At 42.3% G+C, this 21,930-nt stretch overlaps 1 protein-coding gene across 4 annotated transcripts; it reads right to left on the bottom strand.

The window, feature by feature from the left end:
• Positions 1 to 16,120: 16,120 nt before the first annotated feature.
• On the bottom strand, positions 16,121 to 21,457 carry LOC147446126 (uncharacterized). 4 transcript variants are annotated; one of them, XM_086526170.1, is made up of 10 exons: positions 21,362 to 21,457; positions 20,199 to 20,255; positions 20,035 to 20,121; positions 19,731 to 19,855; positions 17,697 to 17,830; positions 17,433 to 17,489; positions 17,202 to 17,331; positions 16,742 to 16,807; positions 16,573 to 16,616; positions 16,121 to 16,421 (listed from the first exon to the last, which is right to left on the bottom strand). In XM_086526170.1, the coding sequence occupies exons 2-10, from the start codon at positions 20,225 to 20,227 to the stop codon at positions 16,335 to 16,337; spliced, it is 759 nt and encodes a 252-aa protein (XP_086382296.1). In that variant the 5' UTR covers positions 20,228 to 20,255; positions 21,362 to 21,457; the 3' UTR covers positions 16,121 to 16,334. The 4 variants fall into 4 exon arrangements, with proteins under 4 accessions (XP_086382296.1, XP_086382294.1, XP_086382297.1 ...); XM_086526168.1 differs by lacking the exon at positions 21,362 to 21,457 and adding an exon at positions 21,106 to 21,355; XM_086526171.1 differs by lacking the exon at positions 21,362 to 21,457 and adding an exon at positions 20,943 to 21,019.
• Positions 21,458 to 21,930: the final 473 nt, after the last annotated feature.

Raw genomic sequence — 21,930 nt, 5'->3', positions numbered from 1 at the left:
CAAAAATCTCCCACTTAAAGGTGATGCATCGATAAGTGAGACCTACTAGCTAAACTACTAGTATGTACAAGAAAACTAGGTGAGACATCATTAGGACTACCCATCGCATATGGATGTGTTATTGCTGACACTGGGAAACCTACGTCCCTGTCACCCATAGGCAAAATTGTGCACCCTGGCACCAACTCATCAGCCTCTAACATGACCATATCAAAGACCTCCATATTTGTCAGCTTTGTCCAGGGTGCCTCTAGGGAGCAGACATGCTCTACCTCTACATGCACAAAGTCTCACAACACCTGTTGTGTCTCACTAAAGCACTGCCACTCTATCTCTGTCTCTACAGTGTTATGAAATTGATATTTTACTATTTATTGCAGCTTACAAGTGGAAAAGGCTTGAACGATCTAGGCTATGCGAACAAATATAGATATTGTATATTTTATTATTCAAGTGCTATGAGCTTTGGCCATTTATGACCAGTCGGCCAGTTTGTACTCAATTTGACCATTCAAGAAATCTATAAATCAAATACATGCAAGAGGGAAATGGTCACTCTTGCACGGGGGGAGATTGCACCGAGTGTCTATGTATTTTTCTGTCCTCTCTTCTCTTCTCTCTCGGCGTGCTGACGTAGCACTCCACTCTAGGAGGTGTACCTGCACATGTTCTTTTCCTCTCTCTCACTCACTGTCTCTCTCTTTGTTCGCATACATCGTCGATTATATGCTATGCGAGGCGTTAGGTATGCAAATTCGTTCATTTATGCTTAGCAATATGTTGTTTCGGGTATTTTGCAGGGCAAACACGCATATGTTTGTAGCAGTGGTATCAAAGCACAGGCTATGCTCTAATCACCACAGATTTGGATGATTCACAGCTAAGTATTTTCCTTTTTCCTTTTTTTTTAATGGATGTTCTTCAGGTAGATCAACTTGTAGAAATTTGTGTGGATTGCATATATGATGGTTTGTAGACATAATTAGAGAGTATATTATCTAATAGGAACTCCTTCTTGAATGATTAGCTATGCCCGATGTTACAGGCTTGAGAAGAAGAAGATTGTTAAGATAATAGTTACACGGGTCCGATGGACAGTAGAAGAATGAACAGGGAGAATTAGGAGTAATATCAATTGGCTTAAAATCTAATCCAATGAGTCTTGAAAATTCACGATGAATAATGTAGGAAGAACAAGAGATAAATGTCATAAGGATAATTCCAAGAAACTTCCATGGTCTACCTCCATTTCAATTTGGTTTTCAACTTTGATTGGTGCTACCCATCGAATTCGACTTCATGGGACCAACTCGGAAGGCACATGGACCAAAAGAAAGGCAAGGGAGGTCGAATTTGGTTGGGTTGGGTCACAGAAACCACTTCAAATTGGCTTTGATAAATTAAGGTGTTAAGGGCAAATGAGGTACTAAACATAAGAGGGCAAGCCTATGGGGGTGGTGAAACTCAGGATAGCAATGAAATGGTGACGGATCTGAGCTATATGTAGTAGACATCCTTCAAAAGCAGCTAGCACCAACGATTGCCGTTCGACAGCGTCAATTGCTTGGAATTGTGTGTAGGCGCCTACCTCAACAACTTGCAATAACGGAGGGCTCGGAATTACAATCACCCTCAGCTCGCCACCGCCATGCACAAAATCCATTAAGCCGACGGAGCATAGTGGTGGTTGATAACTAGCATTAGTTGAGATTTTGTTTTATTTTTTGTTCATGGTTGGCTAGATTTTCCCGTCGCCAAACACCACAGTCGTAAACTAATCCTGCTTTTTTACCTACTGCTAGGATTCTCCCATGCATCCTCTGCATGATGCCGCCTAATCACCCACACGCCACTCTCTCTCAACCCAGACTAACAATCACAATCGCAAATCTCCCTCTTTCCCTCTACACCACACAATGTCGCTAACATATTGTGCCACAAAAGGTTTTCAATATACAAAAATCGGCGTTTTTAGCACTGGTGCTTGGATAACCTTCCCCACCGTTGCACTACACACCAATACAACCATGTGTGTTCATCCAGCCCACCATGCAACCCGTGTCCCCAGATACATCCAGGTGACCCCTTTCTTATAAATCTCAACCCACCAAAATACATGCATGTGTACCAAAGGAAACTGCACAAAGCTGCGGGAGCCACCTAACACTTCTTGTGAGGCTAACACCAAGCACCAGCTCAAATCCACACCTAGTCTACGGGCTTCCCAACATGCACAAAACCTCAGCAGCTCCATTCTATTCTCTTCCCTCCTAGCAAGACTACTTACACAGGTGTAGCTCTTCAGCGACTAATCTTCTCCCCCAATACCACTATCAACAAAGGCGGAGACTATTGAAGCTCGTCAATGGCTGATAACGAACCACCCACCCCACCCCCCCCGACGACTACTTACAGCGAGGGGCATTGAAGAAGCTCCTCAGTGACTGATGCAATACTTTCTGCGACACCGCCAGCTGCAGAGCATCCTCAAGCATTTATGACGACGCTGATGATGATTTTTTGTACTTTATTTTAGTTTTGTACCCACGCATTGTATTAGATCCATAACGATTGTAAGACTTTGATCTCATACCCCTTTTGGAAAATGCATAATATACCATTTCATTTCATTTCTCTCTCTCTCTCTCTCTCTCTCTCTCTCTCTCTCTCTCTCTCTCTCTCTCTCTCTCTCTCCACTTCCCTGCGTCCTACAACAGCATCAAAACCTTCTTCTCCTTCACAGTTCCTATGCTACTCGCACAGGCTTCCTTCCCTTGATACTCCTCTCCCAGACGTGCCGCATTGGTAGGATCCACCCCTTCACCTTTTGCAGTACTCCTTACAATCATTGCTTCTCATGTACTGCTCCTTTCATTGGTGATGCATGACTGCTAGGATGGTTGCAATCAAAATCTGATTTGTTTGCCTCACCTCTACCACTTACATAGACAGCTCTTGGTGGGCTATGCACCTTGCTCAGCTTTCTTCCCTGAAACCAACATTTGTATCCTTCAAACAACAAATGCTCTCAACTAGGACTCTAGTTTAAAGCTTGAACATACTTGGCATTTAAAAAAATCCTCCTAGAGCCACCTTCTCACTCAGCTTCAACTTCATTATCGCGTGAATACTTTCTTGCGTAAGGAATCATAGTGCCACTATGGTGATGGACGAATTGGTGGTCAACATTGGGGTGGCAAGTGTGCTAGTTGTTGTAATTGTTGTTGGTGGGCCGGCCATCCTTCCACATTGCGGGTGTTTGGGGCTACTAGTACGGCCTCTGTAATGATGCTTTCAGAGCGGCCTGATAAAGACTGGCGGCCTATCTTCAACAGTGGATTGAGTAGAAGTTTGAGTTTATTGTTGGGGCTTCCTTTAATGGGATTGTATTTGGCACAAGAAACCCCCTTTCCTCACTTTTGACCCCTTTTCAACGTAACCATGTGTTTCAAGATGAAGGCATCAAGTTTCTTTTTTTTTTTTAAATGGTCGATTTATGGCCGCCATTTTGCTTCAGCTATGGAAAATCCTCATGTTCTCGCTTCAAAGTAGCACATAGATATGGTGGTAGCTAAATAATGTTTAGTCACGTTTAAACACACTTTTAGATATATATGACGACCGTTTGAGAAAAGCTCCATACCTTGTCAATGCGTCCTTCAATATTTTTTTTTTAGCAAAACTCACAATTGTGAGTGGATTATATTGAGTAGCCCAAAAAATTACAAGGTTTTGTCATGCTCATGTTAAGCCATATCAACATCCACGGATCATAATTACATCGGCTATCACGGCAGCCACCCCTACGAACCCGCCTCCATAACCTTGATACAGAAGGTCCATACTCTTGTCATTCTGAGATCTTTTATTTACCGATGGCCAAGATTTTCCCCCATCCTAGGCATTCCATCTGCTGACAACAAGGCACAAGTAGTCCTAGACCAATCCTCCGAGTGATGCTTGCACCCGAGTGCCCATATTAGCACTTTACTTTCTTGTATAATTTCTGCGAAGCTTGCCACCTCAAAACCTCCTTCAAGAATACGGCGGTTCCTTGTCTGCCATACATTATGAAAGAAGAAGTATCTGAATGCATCCTTCAATCTTACTGGCTTGAATACTGTAACTACCTCTGTCAAAAAATGATTGATGTGAGAATTTGTTCCTTAATTTAGCAACCTCATCATTTATATGAGTAAAAGTTGGTAACTCCTTTACATTATGCTAAGTTTTCACATTCTATTTTGACAAATACCCAAGCATTCCTGCTCTATAACACCCCTACTGTAAACTTGTGATGTGACCACCTTTTGCAACTTGTACGCTGATGACACTGCTCTTTCTGTGATTTATTTAGTCCATTGACATATAAAAAGTCATGGCCTCATTTGTAGGGCTTAAAATTTGTTGCACTTGTAACATTGTAAAGATTTTCTTGATTTTGTCCTCTTCAAACAACTCCTTGTTATATTTTTGCTATTAATTTCAATATCACTAGTCAATACAATCACCTTTCTTAGATTTACCACAAGTTTAAGGCAATTCCAGTCTCCATCTTTATTGCACTTCACAAAATGATCTTGATAATGCTCTTCATTTTTTTTATTTTCTAACTTGTTTATTGTCTAAGATTCCCCAAAAAAATTGATGCAGACCATCATGTAATGCAGCCGGATAAGTCATCTCCTTACTTTATTTCGCAAACTTATTTTCAAAGCTTCAGTCATAATATACTAACCATGTTCTCTCAAATTTTTCAATCCCTACCTTCTTGGCTAATCAATCGAATATATTACTTAATCCATATCTTACTACTTCGTGGTTGACTATACTAACATTGTCATACAAGCTTGTGCCAAAATCCTGAATGTGTTTGCTTATACCATTCAAAATGATAACTCAGCTCTCTCGACACTCATACATAGATACCCACTCAATATCTTGATGGTATGTACAAAAAATACATTAGTGTTCTTTTCATATTTCATTTTCCTACATTGTCTTCTACGCTGAATACTCACGCACTGCTATGACCATGGTTTCTCATTGATTTAAAGGATTTTTCATTAAGTTCATTTTTCATTAAGCTATACAGCTACTCATGTGAGCTAAGGTGCTTTTTGATAGTGAACACCAGTTTGTAAGTACCCTCCTACTCAAACTTGCTCCAAATTGGTCTCACACATGTGATAAATATTTTATTTTTATGCCTAGCCTAGTCCATTAGTCACAAACACACAGATTCGCCGATTTAGGGAGTGTGTAGATACTCATCTTGGTGCAGATCCGCGGATTTAGGTAGCACATTGATAAACTACAGATTCATGATATTTAAACAATATCCAATGCAGATTCGTCGATTTACCGAGCATTAGTGCAAATTTTTTGATTTAGACAGCACATCTTATTGGTGTAGATTCGCCGATTTAGGCAACACCAATCACGAAATCATGCTGCAGTGGACTGACCACCACTGTAACTGGTATGATTTTGTTACCCGGGTATACTAAATGAAGGAAATTTGGATTTTGGATTTGCAATGGGTATATGTTGGCAGATATTTGGACTTGAATTTATATGGGATTTAATCTTGGTATATGACATTTTTCTATCGCGATAGTATTTCTGGAATTGGATTTGATATTGATGAGAATTGATTATGATGATGATGAGTGTGATCAGTGATATCCTCATTCATCAGGATATGACATATGCCGCTTATTCTAGTGGTATGGGACATTAGAATAGGTAGTACGTGGATGACAGTAGGCATAAGCAATGTTGTTTCGTTTCATAAATTTTCATTTTACAATGTGCTATTTCTGACATAGAATACTAATCACTATTTTTGACAAGTATGGTTTGCAGATTTTATCATCGCAAGTGAGGACGGTTGCTTTCTAACGGAGAGGTATGTTATGGAATTGATATTTTACTATTTATTGCAGCTTAAAGGTGGAAAAGGCTTGAACGATCTAGGCCTCTGTGAACAAATATATATATTGTACATTTTATTATTCAAGTGCTCTTTTATGAGCTTTGGCCATTTATGGCCGGCCAGTTTGTACTCAATTTGACCATTCAAGAAATCTATAAATCAAATACGTGCAAGAGGGAAATGGTCACTCTTGCACGGGGGGAGATTGCACCCAGTGTCTGTGTATTTTTCTCTTCTCTCTCGCCGTGCCGACGTAGCACTCCGCTCTAGGAGGTGCATCTGCGCATGTTCTTTTCCTCTCTCTCTCTCTCTCTCTCTCTCTCTCTCTCTCTCTCTCTCTCTCTCTCTCTCTCTCTCTCTCTCTCTCTCTCTCTCTCTCTCTCTCTCTTCGCGTACATCATCGATTATGTGCTATGTGAGGCGTCAAGTATGTAGATTTGTTCATTTATGCTTAGGAGTATGTTGTTTTGGGTATTTTATAGGGCAGTCACGCATCTGTTTGTAGCATACAGAGTCTATTGGCATGTCATGCACAGCTAAATGCTTTGTCTCATGAGCATGGTGGAGCTCACCTATGAAAGAGACTATGCCATCTCAAACCTCAGACACATGCATAGGATATACCAGCCCGCTGCGGGCTCCTCTGGCAATCACTAGTGAACCGCAATGCATCTGGAAAGACTGCTCTCTAAGCACTACCTGACAACCAAAAGCTACCAACTATCTCACTCAGATCAAGCTCTGTCTCAACTGAGGAACATAATGTACATGTCGTAGCGTGTATGACGCACCACTGGGCAAAGACAAACAAACATCTCCTACACCCTCTATGTCAAGCACCGAACCATTCACTAAGTGCACACAACGAAGTCTCCCACTAGAAAAAGTGCTAAACCAAACGATGCAGTGTGACATGGAAAGCAACATCACTATCTAGTAACCACTAGGAGAAAGTGTGCTATCTGTAGACAAATCTGCAAGAGGTACATTGGAGGCAAGTGTGACATCATCGTCACTGGCATAGACTGCCACTGGAACTGCCTCTCTAACATGTGTCAAAGTCGTATCTGCATCTTGCATACATCTCTGCTGCTATCTCATACGTCTGAAACAATGACGCCTAATGTGCCCTGTGTGACCACAATGCCAACAACGCAAGTATCGGCAAGATCGAGACCTTCGTCTCTCATGAGCGGTCACTGTAGACTCAATTGTGTCACACATCATGTCAATGCATACGCGTCAAAAAAGTGGCAGATCACTTGACCACTGCGCTAATCAAGTATAAACCAACCAGTAGCTCAATGGTGAAAACCTGTAATCTGCATGCTGTAGTCTCACGCTCGGAATATGCGTCGATGTGAGAACATGAAGAAAAATCAAAGGAAACTTGTAACCACTACGAGCATACCATAAATGCACTCGTGCGAGAGTGGATACAAGAACACTAAACCTGTGTCCAAGTGTCAAAGTGAGAGTAAATACTCGATCATTATCAAAGTGGGAATATATCGACCACTGTACAAGATGGCATAGCACTGCAAACTTTTATGGCAAGAAGACAGGGAAAACCGGACACAGTTTCCTTTGCAAAATGAGCCAAAACTCAATGCAAACCGCAAGCCAAGAAATTGTAGATAACTATCAGAGTGGGAGTCAACTCGACCACTAAACCATCAGAGAGTAAACTGTGGATACTCATAAACCATGGCGAGAATCTAGGAAAGATCCGACAGAGTTCCCCTGAAATCTGAGCAAAAACTCAAGTACAGTCTCTACCACAAACCAAACACTACTCAATGCCAATGAGTAGAAATGCCAAAATGGCTCCACATTTTCACATACAATGGCAATCCGCACTCAACATACATCAACGGAGTGACCGCGCATAAGCAAGCACCAAAGAGTTGCAATCCGGAAACTTATCAATGCAAAAACAATGCTCTCAAGAGAGCTCACCGACACATGAAAGTGCTCACCAAAATGCATGTACAATGGGCATCAACCATTTTCCATCACCATATGCAAACCATCCGCAAAGATCGTGAACCCAAGCACAAAATCACTACCAAAGTGTCATGTGAAAACCTGTGGAAGAAGCTCCACCTGTGTGCTCCAAAAACCATTTTCCATCACCATATGCAAACAATCCGCAAAGATCGTGAACCCAAGCACAAAATCACTGCCAAAGTGTCATGTGAAAACCTGTGAAAGAAGCTCCACCTGTGTGCTCCAAAAATCGTGTCTCTCAAGAGACCGCTTTGATGGTGTGTAAAGGCCTCCATGACTCTTTGCCCAAATCTACCAAAAATATTTTCAAACCACAAGCTCTGCACAAGCTTAAATTGCATCTTCAACTCAGAGTTTATGCACCCACTTGGAGCAATTCCCGTGCTTTTCCAAAAGTGCATTCAAACTCGCACACTATGCAAAAACTAAAAACCTGCAATTTCTATATATAGTCAGTCTGAGCTGAATATCAGCAAAATGGTGAGGAATTTGCAAAAACTTTATTCTGTAAAGTTGTAGACCACGTCGAAATGGATAGGCTCGGGATGCAAAATATTCAGATCTGTCTTCTACATCGAGAAAAACGAATCTAAAAGCGGTGCTCCTGAGCTAAATATCAGCAAAACGTTGAGGAATTTGCAAAAACTTTCTTCTGCAAAGTTGTAGACCACGTCGAAATGGATAGGCCCAGGATGAAAAATATTCAGATCTATCTTCTACAAGGAGAAAAATGAATCTGAAAACAGTGCTCCTACGCACACAGTTTTTAGGGCAGCACCTTCACTTACACACAATCTTTCACATTGTCTTTTGAGCTTCCACAAGAGCATACATCACTCTCAACTGATCTCACAAGCTCCCATTGCATTCTCACAAAGATTCCAAGATTTCTCGATCTCTCCACTGTCGAGAGTGAGCGAGCTATCACCTCGAAGCTCTCGAAGTTCTCGTGCTCTCTGCGATCACCATGCGCTCTGATTGTGAGTGCGTGAATATGGTGCGTGTGCAGAGAGTGAGAAGGGGAGAGAGAGAGAGAGAGAGAGAGAGAGAGAGAGAGAGAGAGATAAAGAGAACATAGGATGTGTGTGGAGCAGCCTCAGGAAGTAGTGAGTGAGGTGCTCCTTATTCGTATATGTATAATGAATAAGGCCATGTACACATGTGGGCGGACGGCCAGACACCGGACGTCCGGCCCTGGTCAAAGGTATAGCGCCTTTACCCCAACAAGTAAGACTCTTTTCCCTTTGGTACCTCTAATCTCGTCGTCCTCTTTGAAGCTCTTGCCAAATCCTCTTCCCTCTTTTGCTTTTCTTCTACAAAAGCCTCATTGTTTTGAGATTTAGCTATGTATGCATATACTGAAAGGGAATCTATAGGGTCTTCCCACCCAGTAGTTGTAATTACTGATACGCCATACATTGGTCACAACATATACATTTTTGGCTCCCACTTCCTCTTTGTGGATCATCGTGTCACGACCGGGAGGTTGAACCTTTCTCTTCAAGCTTCATAGCTTTCAAATTTATGTTCAATTCTTGGATCCCCTTCACAAGCTCATCCTTGAACAACTCCTCTAGCTTTGGAATCTTCTCCTTTATTGGCACGGGAACCTTTTCTTCCTTTTCTCCCACATCTGCATTCATTCCCGCTAACTTATTGAGTCTTTTTTGTCGTTTTACCACCATATTGACTGCTTCAATCACTTTTTTCCAATCTAATTTCAGCCCTAACTCCCTTGTGGGATCCTCAAGGAGATCCACTAAGCGCTTTTGCAATTTTGGGTCTGCAGCTTGCACAAAAAGCTCTACTTTCTCTAAATTAAGAGCAGCACGTTGGGTTGCAGATAATTAGGCAAATCGCTTTTTGAATTCTCTTAACAATAAGGAGCAGATAGCTCCTTATTATGCTACTGCACCCACTTCAAAAAACTCTTCTTTGTAACGTGTTCCTTATCTTCAAGAAAATACTCATCTTTGAGAGCTTGTTTAAACGCCGCCCACGTAGCACCATGTACAGTTCTCAGTTCCTCAATCCATGCACGTAATTTAGGCACGACAATGAGTAAAAAATTCTCCACGGTAGCGTGCTCCTCTACTCCCTTGTCTTCCATAACCTGTTCATAAACTTTGCCAAATTTGGATATATCGTGTCCTTCAAATCACCCCAATTTATCTGTCACTGCTTGTCTAGCTTCACGAATCCGAGCTTCCATTTCCCTCTCCGAACTTTGACTCATCATTTGATGATGGTGCAGATGTTGTTGATGCATAAGTGCGGCAAATTTCTACAACAATTGCTGCATACCATTATCTTGGCCTGCCGACATTGCTACTTTTGTCTACCCTAGTCTCGTTTCACGTCGGGTTCACCTAATTGTCGGAGTGCGCACATCTCTGGGGTCGATCGGGAAAGCGTCAGGCTTCTGCCTATAGACGGATAGTCAGTGTAGCCTCAAACCAAGGGAATCCGGTGCAGTTAGGGCCGATTTAGTGTTAGTAAGAAGTTACAATGACACTTAGAGAACAATTGCAGAAGAATATCAAAGATCGGAACAGAAATAACGGTTAAAACCCAACTTAGATAAGATATCAACACTTAATTGACGTTGGCAATCAACAGATGCTTCCAATTTTTTGGTCTCCAATAATCCTATTACAAACCAGTTGCATACGCCATCATCGGTAGGCCATTTGATTTGCAAACCCTAACCAAAAATCCCCAATACGATGAAAGCAACCTGTGTTGGCCAAGTGAAAATCCCACCCTGTAAGCACAACTTTCCTACTCTTGAATCCCGTGCTAAACGCTTCCCGACGAGAAGCTTGCTGATCGAATCCTCCTCTTTCCGTTGCCTTCTCCCTCACAAGCACACACACACACACACACACACACACACACACACACACACACACACACAGAGTGAGAGAGAGAGAGAGAGAGAGAGAGAGAGAGAGAGAGTGCAATATGGAGTCGAGCTCCCATCCACTGCTTGCCCACGACCTCCTCCTTTGTTGCTTCAAGGTCCACACACACACACACACACACACACACACACACACAGAGTCCTCCCCTTTGAAGCCCTCCTCCCTCTTTAACACCTTCTTCCCCTTCTTTGACTCTTCACGCTTGCTCCTTCTTCCCCTTCTCCAACTCTTCAGACTTGCTCCTTCTTCCCCTTCTCCGACTCTTCACACAAAAAAAAAAACCTCCTAATGCTTCAAAAAAACAATTAGCCCTCCTTGGACGTGTGTACCCCTTCTCCTTATTTTTGTCGAGCACCCTCCTATTTTTAGCCTCCCGAATGCATGTGAAGGCACCCTCTTTCAGCGGCTTGCCTTGAGCTTCACACCACGCATGTTCAAATCCCTTAAGTGAGAGGCACGGACAGTGCCCTCTCCCCTTGCTCTCAAAAAAGGATGGGCTCAATGGGCACGTGAATCAACCCCCAGTGGCAAATACCACGTCATCATCTAAACACGCCGGTGAAGTTGTCAACGGCCGACACACCCGCACCACGGCAGTGGAAACGACTAGAGACGTCATCAACGGTCGCGAGTAGCGCGCATAGCGCCACCACCGGTCGGATGCCATAGCTGGAGCTCGAGAGCTCTACCTCTCTCACCTTGTTGACTTACCATGCCACGATTTTATATATATACTCCGCATTCGGACCCCATCATGGCCTTGAATGACGATCAACAGATTGGCACAAAATCATCTACTAGCACACAGTCAACAATTGGCCACGCTTTAACTTGTTATATCTTTCTGACCCAGGTTCCGATTGATGCACAGTCACTTCCTGCTAGCCCCATATGCTGAGTACTACCCTCTCGAAGCGTGTCGAACTCCAAAAACACCAGATGGCACACCGACCGAGGCGACCAACCTGGCACAAACCTGGCCCCCAGAAAAACTTTGACTGTTAATAACTTGACATCCAAATCTCTGATTACTATTCTGAAAAGACTAGCAGGCTCATAAATCAAGCACTACACATCCATAGCACCAAGTTGGCTCGGACTACTTGGCATCACTTGGCCTATCCGTCTCGGATCTGCAATCACTTCCAACTTTAAATTGCCATAACTTGGGTACCGTGGCTCTGTTTGACGAGCCGTCTGGACTTGCTCCTTCAGCAGTTCAAGCTACATATTTAGACCAAAAACTAGCACCTCGAACATTCTTCATACATCTCCGTCCTCTTGCTGACATAACAGCTGTTAACATTATTCATAAGTTTGACAAAACCTCGAATTTGTATGCAGATTTGCATCTTTCACCCCGTGCCTACAAAGCGGCACAACATCGTGTGAGTGTGTCAACATAAATATCCAATACATCAGTAGTTTATGTATAATTGTGTGTGTAGTTGGATGAAGCAATCATAGCCAAATAAAGTGATCAAGTGAGTGTGTGTGTGTGTGTGTGTTTGTGTGTGTGTGTGTGTGTGTGTGTGTGTGTGTGAGAGAGAGAGAGAGAGAGAGAGAGAGAGATGTTGAGATATAATGCTAAATACACAGTACACATGGATGACTTCTCATCTACATTATCACTGACACAAGGTAGAGGACACAATCACCACCATTGGTAATAGAGATTTAACTCTAAAATTGAAATTTGATGGTGGGAAAACCTACAAAATTTAGAGAATCTATTGTAAATACCTTTAGGTATAGTCAATTTACCCCTAAAATTTTCATACATAAGTTTTCTAAGGTTTGGAAAAGAGTTTTTTCAGAGCGTTGGTTTTTTAGGTGTGACTAAAATTCAAGAGAAGCAAAGGCATTGTTTCTATTTGGCTAAGATTGAGATGTGCCTTTCAAAATTCAATACTTAGCTAACCATGATGATGTGTGGTCGTGAAATGTTGCACATTGCAAGGTTACTCTTGATTACAACAAATTCTTATACCGACCCTTGCCCTCATAATTTGTATGTAGCTAAAATTTTGCTCAAGAAAGAGAAATTATGTCTATTCAAGCATGTATTCATAAGAGCATTTGCTTCTGTGTGCCAAAGTTTTCTAGCACGGCAGCCTTTGGAATGCTTGCTATTTCAAGCTATTTCTATGTATTAGAGTCTAGGAGGTGGTCAAATGGGCACTGATTACGTTAACACATAACTATAGTAGACATGATCGACACAATGATGGAGATCACGATCGGCATGAGAGAAGGTATGCAAGACGAAGAGACCCCATGACAGGGCGGATGAATGTAGGAGGGGTCGTAGCCATAGAGATGGTGATTTAAGGACTCGCAAAGGACATGACAACCACATAGAAAGAATGGATATGCTAGCAATATAAAATGATGAACGCAATGTTTATCAAGGTAGAGTTTCACATGTCATGGTTGCTTTGTGCATCTTATGTGCTTTTTGATTAACAGAAAAGAATCGTGCACGTGTCACAAATTGCCACACATGATTGCCAATGCAAAAGATGTTGTGAAAAGAGATGAAGGGATATGGGTTAAGGTTGTTTTCATGATTGAGATGAAATAAGCCTATTAGTGAGATGTGGACTAAAAGATAGGGCAAGATCTTGTATCGGTGAAAAGAAGCTTTTTGAATGAAGAATATAATCCCTCTAGTATGAATCAACCTTCAATTCAACGGATCGCAAAGGGAAAACTCGCTCTTCTAGGTGGCCACTAAAGAGAATGATTTCACTTGAGAGCTCTTTTAGGCGACCACTAAAGAGACTGAGTTTAGAGATGGGAAGCTAAGGAGCTAATAGTGTCTTGGATGTGGGGGAGTACCCTAATTATGATCCTGATGGATTTGGACTCTTGTATCAAGACAAAGGTGTTGAAGAGGAGCTTGAAGCTGATCTCAATGAGGATGAACCAGCCTTCTCAAGAGGGCAAACAAGGTCGTATATGAAAATTGTAAGAAATACAAATGGGTCACTTCAGAGAGGTGCAAGGTACACTAACATCACTTCACAATAGGAGCAACTTATATCACAATCTTCATATAACCTTAAAATGGATGACTTTCAATTCTTGCAATATGTTCCACATGAAGCATATGTATTCACAATAGTGGATGTTTCGAATAGACAAGCACGACTCTACTCCAACAAAACCACAAGGTTTTGCATCCAAACCTCCATGCCCATGTGTTTGCTGGGACAACTCATAAAGACTATGGGGAAGGACACGGCTTGGGTTCCTTATAATTTCTAGGGAAACTTAGTGCCGATGCTCCACCATCCTTTTGTATGGTACATTTGTGTAACATGCACTATATACTCTACGTTTTCGCTCAATGTCTCATTGTGTGACGAAATGTTTTAACTATTCACATTGTTTTCATGTAGCTTAACACAAACGTCTTTTGTCTTGCACACTCGAACGACATCCATACACAATTACCAGATCAACAATGCGTTTCAATTTTTAGAGTTTCTCAATGCTTTCTTCTTTTAATTTAGTTTAGCTATATATTTTCCTCACTAGTAGATGCTTGATTTCAATCATCGTATGTGCATAATAAATACTCATACACTTCTATTTTCATATAATTTCTAGATTGCTCGTTGGTGGCTATAATGTCTTCATTTTTATGACTATTAAATCATATCTCATTTTTTGTTAAAATGATACTCTCTATGCTTGAGCCCATTATTGGTAAACATACAATTTCTCAACAACCTTTTATAGGAGCCCCCTATCAAGTATAGAGTGCGTGGTGCAGGCGGAGTGAGAGAGAGAGACAGAGAGAGAAGAAGAGCAAACAGTGTTTGTGAAGCTCAATAAGGATTGAATACCTCACTTCTCCTTATTGTTCTATACGATCAAAAGAATAGATAAGGTTAGTCAGAGTGATGGGTGTCTGACCAATTGGCGTGAACCCTAACAATCTCCCACTTGAAAGACAACATGGCCCAAGTGTAAGCATGTACATTTGTAAAACCTGAAGCAATCCTTCTTTTCCCTCTCACTCTGCATACACCGTACTCTAGAAGTGGTATTAGAGCGAACATAGAGTGTTGGTGAAGCTCAATGTGAAGATTGGAATATTTCACTTCTCTTTACTATTCTATATGATTAAAAGAATAAATAAAGTTAGTACGGCTAGTGTAATGGATGTCTGGCCGATTGACATGAACCCCAACGCAAAGCAAGACTAGCTAAATGGACCTAAGGTGTCCAACCACCTCTATGAGCATGTATTCTTGGCCACTAATTTAGTGCATGATTTAAAGATAGTGCTCCACAATCGGTGGATGACTGCTTTACTTACCCAACAATCCCGTGTTAAGGAGAGAAGTGCAAAGAGGAAGAGGTTGAGAAGCTCTCAAACGAGCAAAAGAAAAGACTTTTTATTGATCTAACTTACATATTCAAGGAACCTAAGTGCAACCACCTCTATCTGCATGTATTCTTGGCCACTCATTTAAGGGTGGCATGACTTAAGGGTTGCATGTATTCTTGGCCACTGATCTAGTGCACGATCTAAGAATTGTGCTCCATAGCCAGTGGAAACCTTTGTGATTTACCCAACAAAGTGTTATCCACTTTTGCCATAGTGATTAGCTTACACGTTGTCCATTGTGTGGATAAATAGTCTTTGGTCTTGATTGGGTCAAGGACATTCGACTTATCCGCGAGTGCAATCAATCTTAAAATTTGGACATGCATAGCAACCAAAGACTTTTGTAGTTACAAAAAATTGGTATCTGTGTGTCCATGGAAGTACATAGTTAGGCCCCTGTCACACAAGGGCTAGCAGACAAAGCAAAAGGGCTTTTCTTGGGCACATGTGTCACATGAGCTGCGGATAATGAATAGAGTATGTCGGACACAGGTCACTGAAGTGCGGGCGAGCCACATTGGGAAGTGGGGGCCGGGGAGGGGTGATAGGCAACTATACACTTTCATTTTGGTCAGTAATGATTGTACCTTTTGACAGCAAGTCATTTCTTTGTTAATTATCATAACTTTATAGATCTGTTTTGGACTATTTTCTGCATTTTCAATTGCTACATGGATTAAAAAAAAAAGAGGACAATCATCCATAACAACTATAAATACTATACCAATTTGCAGGTGAGAATTGGTTGCATCAGTTTGTAGAGAGAAAAGTTTGAAATCACATGACTTGAAGTCCCATTACCTGGATCACTTTGATTTTCATCTTCTCCACGAGAAACAACCAATGAGCACACAGGAGTAGCAATTTTGCTTTACTTCTTGATACAAGACCGAGCGGTTACAAAACTGGGTTGGACTTGAAAGAGTGTGGATAGAAAAAGCTCTTCATAGAAAGATAACGCTATCGGTGAAACACGATACTAGCAGTGAGATAAGTTGGCAGTGTAAATCACAAAAAAGTATTGCTAGACATTGATGAGGAATAGCACCATAGGTGCTCTTCACAGACAAGACTTGATGGGCTTGAAGGCCATCACATTGACAGTAACCGTGCTACAACTGAGAGGGAGGACTTTGTGATGCAGCGTCTGCATCCACGAAACATAAAGGTGTAAGCACATCATCAATGGAGTCTTTTAATCAGCACTTTGAGCACAGAGCATTCTAACATGTGAATAAGAAAAGAATTGCAGCTGTAGAATTTTTATCATTGAGATATACCCTCAATCTTGATCTCACCTTTGCATAATGAGAATTTTCCTCCAGCTTTTCCAACTCACAGACTGCACATAACGAAAATTCGACATATAAAAGTGCTACATCAGTGTTGAAGCATACCCACAGATAATACACTCCCATAGTTCAAATCTAGACTGCATGTTTAATTCAAATCCAAACAGTTGCATACCTGTTTTCACATAGCTTGCAAATCCATGTGTGAAATGTTTGTCTCCGCGAATGAACACGTTTGACCCTACAAAACCAAACACATTTCCAGAAATGAAGAGCCAGGGCATTGATGCACCCTTCGTTTTGACGCATGAGGAGTTATTAGCCCAAATATATTTCTATACGTGAGAGATAACAGAATGCATACATTCACTACCCCAAGAGGCAAATGTGGCATTTGAGGCCAAAACACGAAGTACAATGGAATGCATCTCTCATCTAGGAGAAAAAGCGAAAAACCTCTTGGGGGGGGCGGGGGGAGGAGAAGAAGAAGAAGAAGAGACGTAGTAGGAACGATAAAAAGAAACCTGGAAGATCTATCCAATGAGTGTATAACTCAACACTCATAAATGAACATCGGTATGAGGGGCAGTTACCACATCATGCAGAAAGTTATTGGAGTATAGTTTTAAGATTACCAGCTGTAAAGCCCTTAACAAAACCCAATTCATCCACTGCTCCCATCAATGAGTGTAAGGCGCAATCTATCTCGCCTGAGCATACATCCTTCTTTTTCCTCAGCAAAGTTACTGTAGCACACATAGGGTCCTGCATGTTTGATCAATAACATCCATTTCCAGAAGCAACTTTAGTATACATAAAAGTCTGAATTTGCACCATTGACTGCACAGTTCGAGGAAAATACATACCTTCTGGTTGGTATCGAGGGGACCTGTTGCCGACACATAGTCAATAACGATTTCACCCTACAACCAAAACAAAGACAATTTACAATGACATCCCCATGGGACCATGAGCATATCTGAGCTCATGTGCAACTATACACAACAACAACGAGATGCTCTTTTCATTCAGCAGAGTCAAGACAACATGAAAGTCATTGACAACCCATTCCTTTCACAATCTTTCATGTGGTAGACAGATGCTGTTTGACAGTACAAGGTAGCACTCACATAGAGGTGAGGTAACATGCTGCATATAACTCTTGAGAGTGCCTCTGACTTGTAGTAGTCTTTTAACATCTCCACTGTGGGAAACCTCACGAATAGAGCATGAGTGACTTTCTCTACCTTGTTCAGCACCCTACCTGGCAATGTGTAAATAGGCTATGAGCCTCTCTCTCTCTCTCTCTCTCTCTCTCTCTCTCTCTCTCTCTCTCTCTCTCTCATATGAAAACACACACGCACAACTAAACTTAATTAATGGACATCCTCCAAGAGCATGCAAGCATTGAAAGATTCTCTCTTTTGCAACAGCACCAGTAACAGCCCTCTTCACAGCATGGTTTTCAAGGGCTTCCCTGTAGACCGGGGACGTCTTCAGAGAGCTCTCAAAAACACTTGAAGCACCCATCTCAGCCCCAATCTCTGCCATAATCATTTTTACACCAGTTTCGCTAAGAGTTACTTCCACCACCCCTACATTTTCACCTTTTGACAGACTTTCACCAGCTCCATGAATGGCGTGACTACGTCATTTCATGCAGCTCACGCCAGCTTACTGGGATTGTGAGGAAAGCTCGCTTACCACCTGCTCTATCTGCGCCTGTGGAGCGACTCATTTTCCCTGAGGGCCATGCAGCCAACAGAAGGCCGAGCTATAAAGTGGAGATCTGTAGGGAAATGCTCTTAACCTGGATGGCAAATCAAAAGCACAGCCTGCAAAGAAGCTCCTCTAAAAGTATAGGGCCTGATATCGGCATCCTGCAGTCCTGTAGACCTTCTCTTCTTAGCCAGTGCTGTACTGTTCCAATCATGGACGAGGTGCGACCACCCCGTCATAGGATGTAGCCAGTTGAGGAGGCAGTTCAGGGGCAGTTGGACAACCCTCCACCTTGGAGACAACATTGTCTACTATGTAATCTCAGAGAAAGATTCAGCAGCCTATGGGATGTTGCGTCTCAATTGAAGAGCCGTCTTAACCTGCTTCGGCCTGTGCAATGTTGCATCTCAATCGAGGAGCTGTCCACACATGCAGCTATCAGGATGACGGTCTCGGTCAGCTCACAAGCAATGTTTCGACCAAATGAAAGCGGGTTCTGCATGGACGGGTGAAGTGGATGCAGCAGTAGGAAAAAAGAAAGGTGGAAAGCACTAAGAGCCTGGTCACCTGATGCTGTTGTGCTGCCCTGTTTTCCAGTTTCCAATGAGCGCCATCATTACTTCAAACATCACTGGTCATCTGATACAGGAGAGTGGCATGAAAACCATAGTTACAGGGAATGGCCAATTTCAGGCTTCCGTTCTCCATTCCCATTCCAACTTCCAGTTCAGAATTCCAATTCTGAGTTTAGACTCGAGTATCTGTAACAGGAATGCCTGTTACCGATCCCCATTCCGCGTTCCAATATCCAGTTCCTGTTAATTATGATGAAAACAGCTAGCTGGCAGGGCTGCTGCCTGGCAGATGCATCTACTCTACGTGATCGAAAAAGATTACAACCTTTTGGCAAAATTTTGTGAGGATTTTTTGGCTTTTAAACCAGTTTCTTCAAGATAATTACTCTGTAATTTTACAGAAATTATAATCTTTCTACTCATCAAAACTGCACGAAAGGTGAGCACTAAGAACCTCCCCTCCAACAACCCCTCCCAAGGACTCATGTGTTTCAACCACAATCTGTTTTCATGGATAGAATGAGGGATGAATTGTTAGAGTAGGCTAACTTCAGCTTCTTCCCACCTTCTGATACTGCAGATTTTTCCTCCAACATCAGAATAGATAACCGATGCATAGTGATCTATGGGGATGCCCCGCAAATGACAGACAACCTCTAGTTTTTAGAACGCCAGCCCCAAGGTGAGTACAAGGTGATCTATAAGAAAATTACAAAACTAAAGGGTAGATAAGTAGCAAAGAGTCTAGGGGGGGTGACAAAACTAGGGCACACCGCTTCCTTGAAAATGAAGAAATGTCGTGGAAATGTCAATCACATTATCAAGCAGAATGCCACCTTTGCTATGATTGGAGTTAAGGATTCAACATACCAACAATGAAGGCATCAACATTGTCAAACTGGTACTGCAGATCATAAAGAGCTCGCAGAATCTTCCCTTCTTGATCGCCCTGAAGATATGGCATGTTGAATAATACCCAGTGCTCAACCGCAGAACTGTCAATCAACAATGAAGTGTGAAGGTGGATTGCTAAATCTGGTGACAGATCGCACAAAAATTGTGAAGATTTTTCACTACCTGTGCTAAATTATTGATTCAAATATTATGCACTCCAAAGGTGATTTGACCATTCACTAAATCCTTACACAAAAGCACCATGCACATAGAAAGAGACCTTGGTTTGCAGTCATCTTTACAGGTCTTCTTCTCATCACATTTTATTGAGAAAGTATCATCTACATTGTCACACATTGGTGTGGTCCTGCTATCAAAGATCCGTTTAGTGCAAAATCATGCAAGAGCGGAAACAATTATAAACAGTGCAAGATCGGGGTATACCTTGAAGGCTTGGCATAAGAAGCAGCCATTGATCAAAGCTTAAATGTAAGGAACCTCCTGCAGGAATTGAAGTGATGAATGGTAACATACCAAGATAGACATTTTTTAAAGCAAGCTACTCCACCCACAACACATAGCAATCCTTCCAAGAATTTAAGAAATCACAGAACACTGGTCATGGTCACCACCATGTTCTTCAATGCAATGTTCACTCATAGATCTGACACAAATGTGATAAAATTTTAAAGCATCTGCCTTGTACCCATTTATCCTGTGTGAGAGATGACGACAGCCGAAACCTCAGGCATTGATCATGTTGGTGAGTATTGTATGGGCAATAACCTTCTGCATTAGTTGACGCTAACACACTAACGTATAACTAGCCAAGGCAGAAAAAGCATGACTACGGTATTCGAATGAGCAGACCTAGACAGCCTAGCGGTGGCACCAGTACTGGTTTCAAAAACCCCAAGTCGTACATTGGAAAACCGTACTCTGAGGGAAAATGAATATCCACATTATGGGTGGGTGTACTGATCGTAGTTTCCATGAGGAGCAGGCATGCATGCTGGGTCAGTAAGCCATGTATGGCTCGACCCTATCAATGAACGGGCAGTCTCGATGGCCCATATAATTGTCTACCCCATCTCTTGCAGGTGCTAGCATGGGCTCTCACACCTGCTCCCCAAGATTGTGTGTCGTATGTGTAAATACCCTTCAAACTGCGATGCCAAGAGTACTCACATTGCAAAAGCACCCACATTGCAAACAGGACGTGTATTAGTAAACCCATGAAGCACTTAACTGGTACACAGGGTAACCACATTGAAGAAAAGGTATGTATGTAGGGACTCTCTCTCTCTCTCTCTCTCTCTCTCTCTCTCTCTCTCTCCAGAGCGCCTCTTACCGTAGAGATAATGGAATGGGCCTGCGACTCTCTCTGATGGTAACGCAAATGCGCAGAACGGGAGAGGGTGTATATAAAAGGCGGGAAGCGAGCCCACACACACACACACAGACAGCTGTAAAAGAGTGTGTGGAAGACGAGGCAACGTGCAGAGCTGCTACCATTGGGCCAATAGGGTGAGCTCGCTCATGCACAGAGCATTTAATTCGCGGGGGGCAGAGCGTCGTTCAAATTTCAGACAAAAGAATCCTCTCACCTCGTCATGGGCTCATCGCACAACACCCGCATTCCGCAACTTGCAAGGCGAGCGTAGAGAGGGCGGGGCACGCTCCAGCTGGCTGATGAGCCCTTATTAAGTCTGGAATATTCAAATATCGCAAATCACGATTCTCCTTTATTTCACTCTACCGATATTATTAATCCTTTATTTCACTCTACCGTTATTATTAATCCCAATAACTGAAAATACAGTTGTACTATGGAGCTTATTCCTCTTTATGCTCCTAGACTTTTGAAATGTCGCACCTTTCCCATTTTGTTACACGGTCGCATTCACACGCATGGGCTATCCTCGTTATGTTGACGCCGAGCTATTTGGCTGGTTGTGTTGCACTAGCGAGCTATTTGGCTGCTTTTGCTTTCGTCTCTAGTTCAAGTAGTAGCAAAACGAAGCTTGTAAGAGCCAACTCACCAAAATCATTGGTGAAGCTTCGTTTGGAGGAGGGACGTCAGCTTTTTTGCAAATGTTTAGATTTGGTTGTCGTTAGCAAAACGACGCCACAGCCGGTGTGTGAAATCTACCTTTGGCCCTCACCCATGGAGTGT

Source organism: Adiantum capillus-veneris, chromosome 12 (assembly GCF_014529385.1).
Source record: "Adiantum capillus-veneris isolate H3 chromosome 12, ASM1452938v2, whole genome shotgun sequence".
In the NCBI taxonomy this organism is placed as follows: domain Eukaryota; kingdom Viridiplantae; phylum Streptophyta; class Polypodiopsida; order Polypodiales; family Pteridaceae; genus Adiantum; species Adiantum capillus-veneris.
The sequence above is the reverse complement of the archived record's forward strand: the minus strand, read 5'-3'. Positions and strand labels throughout refer to the sequence as shown.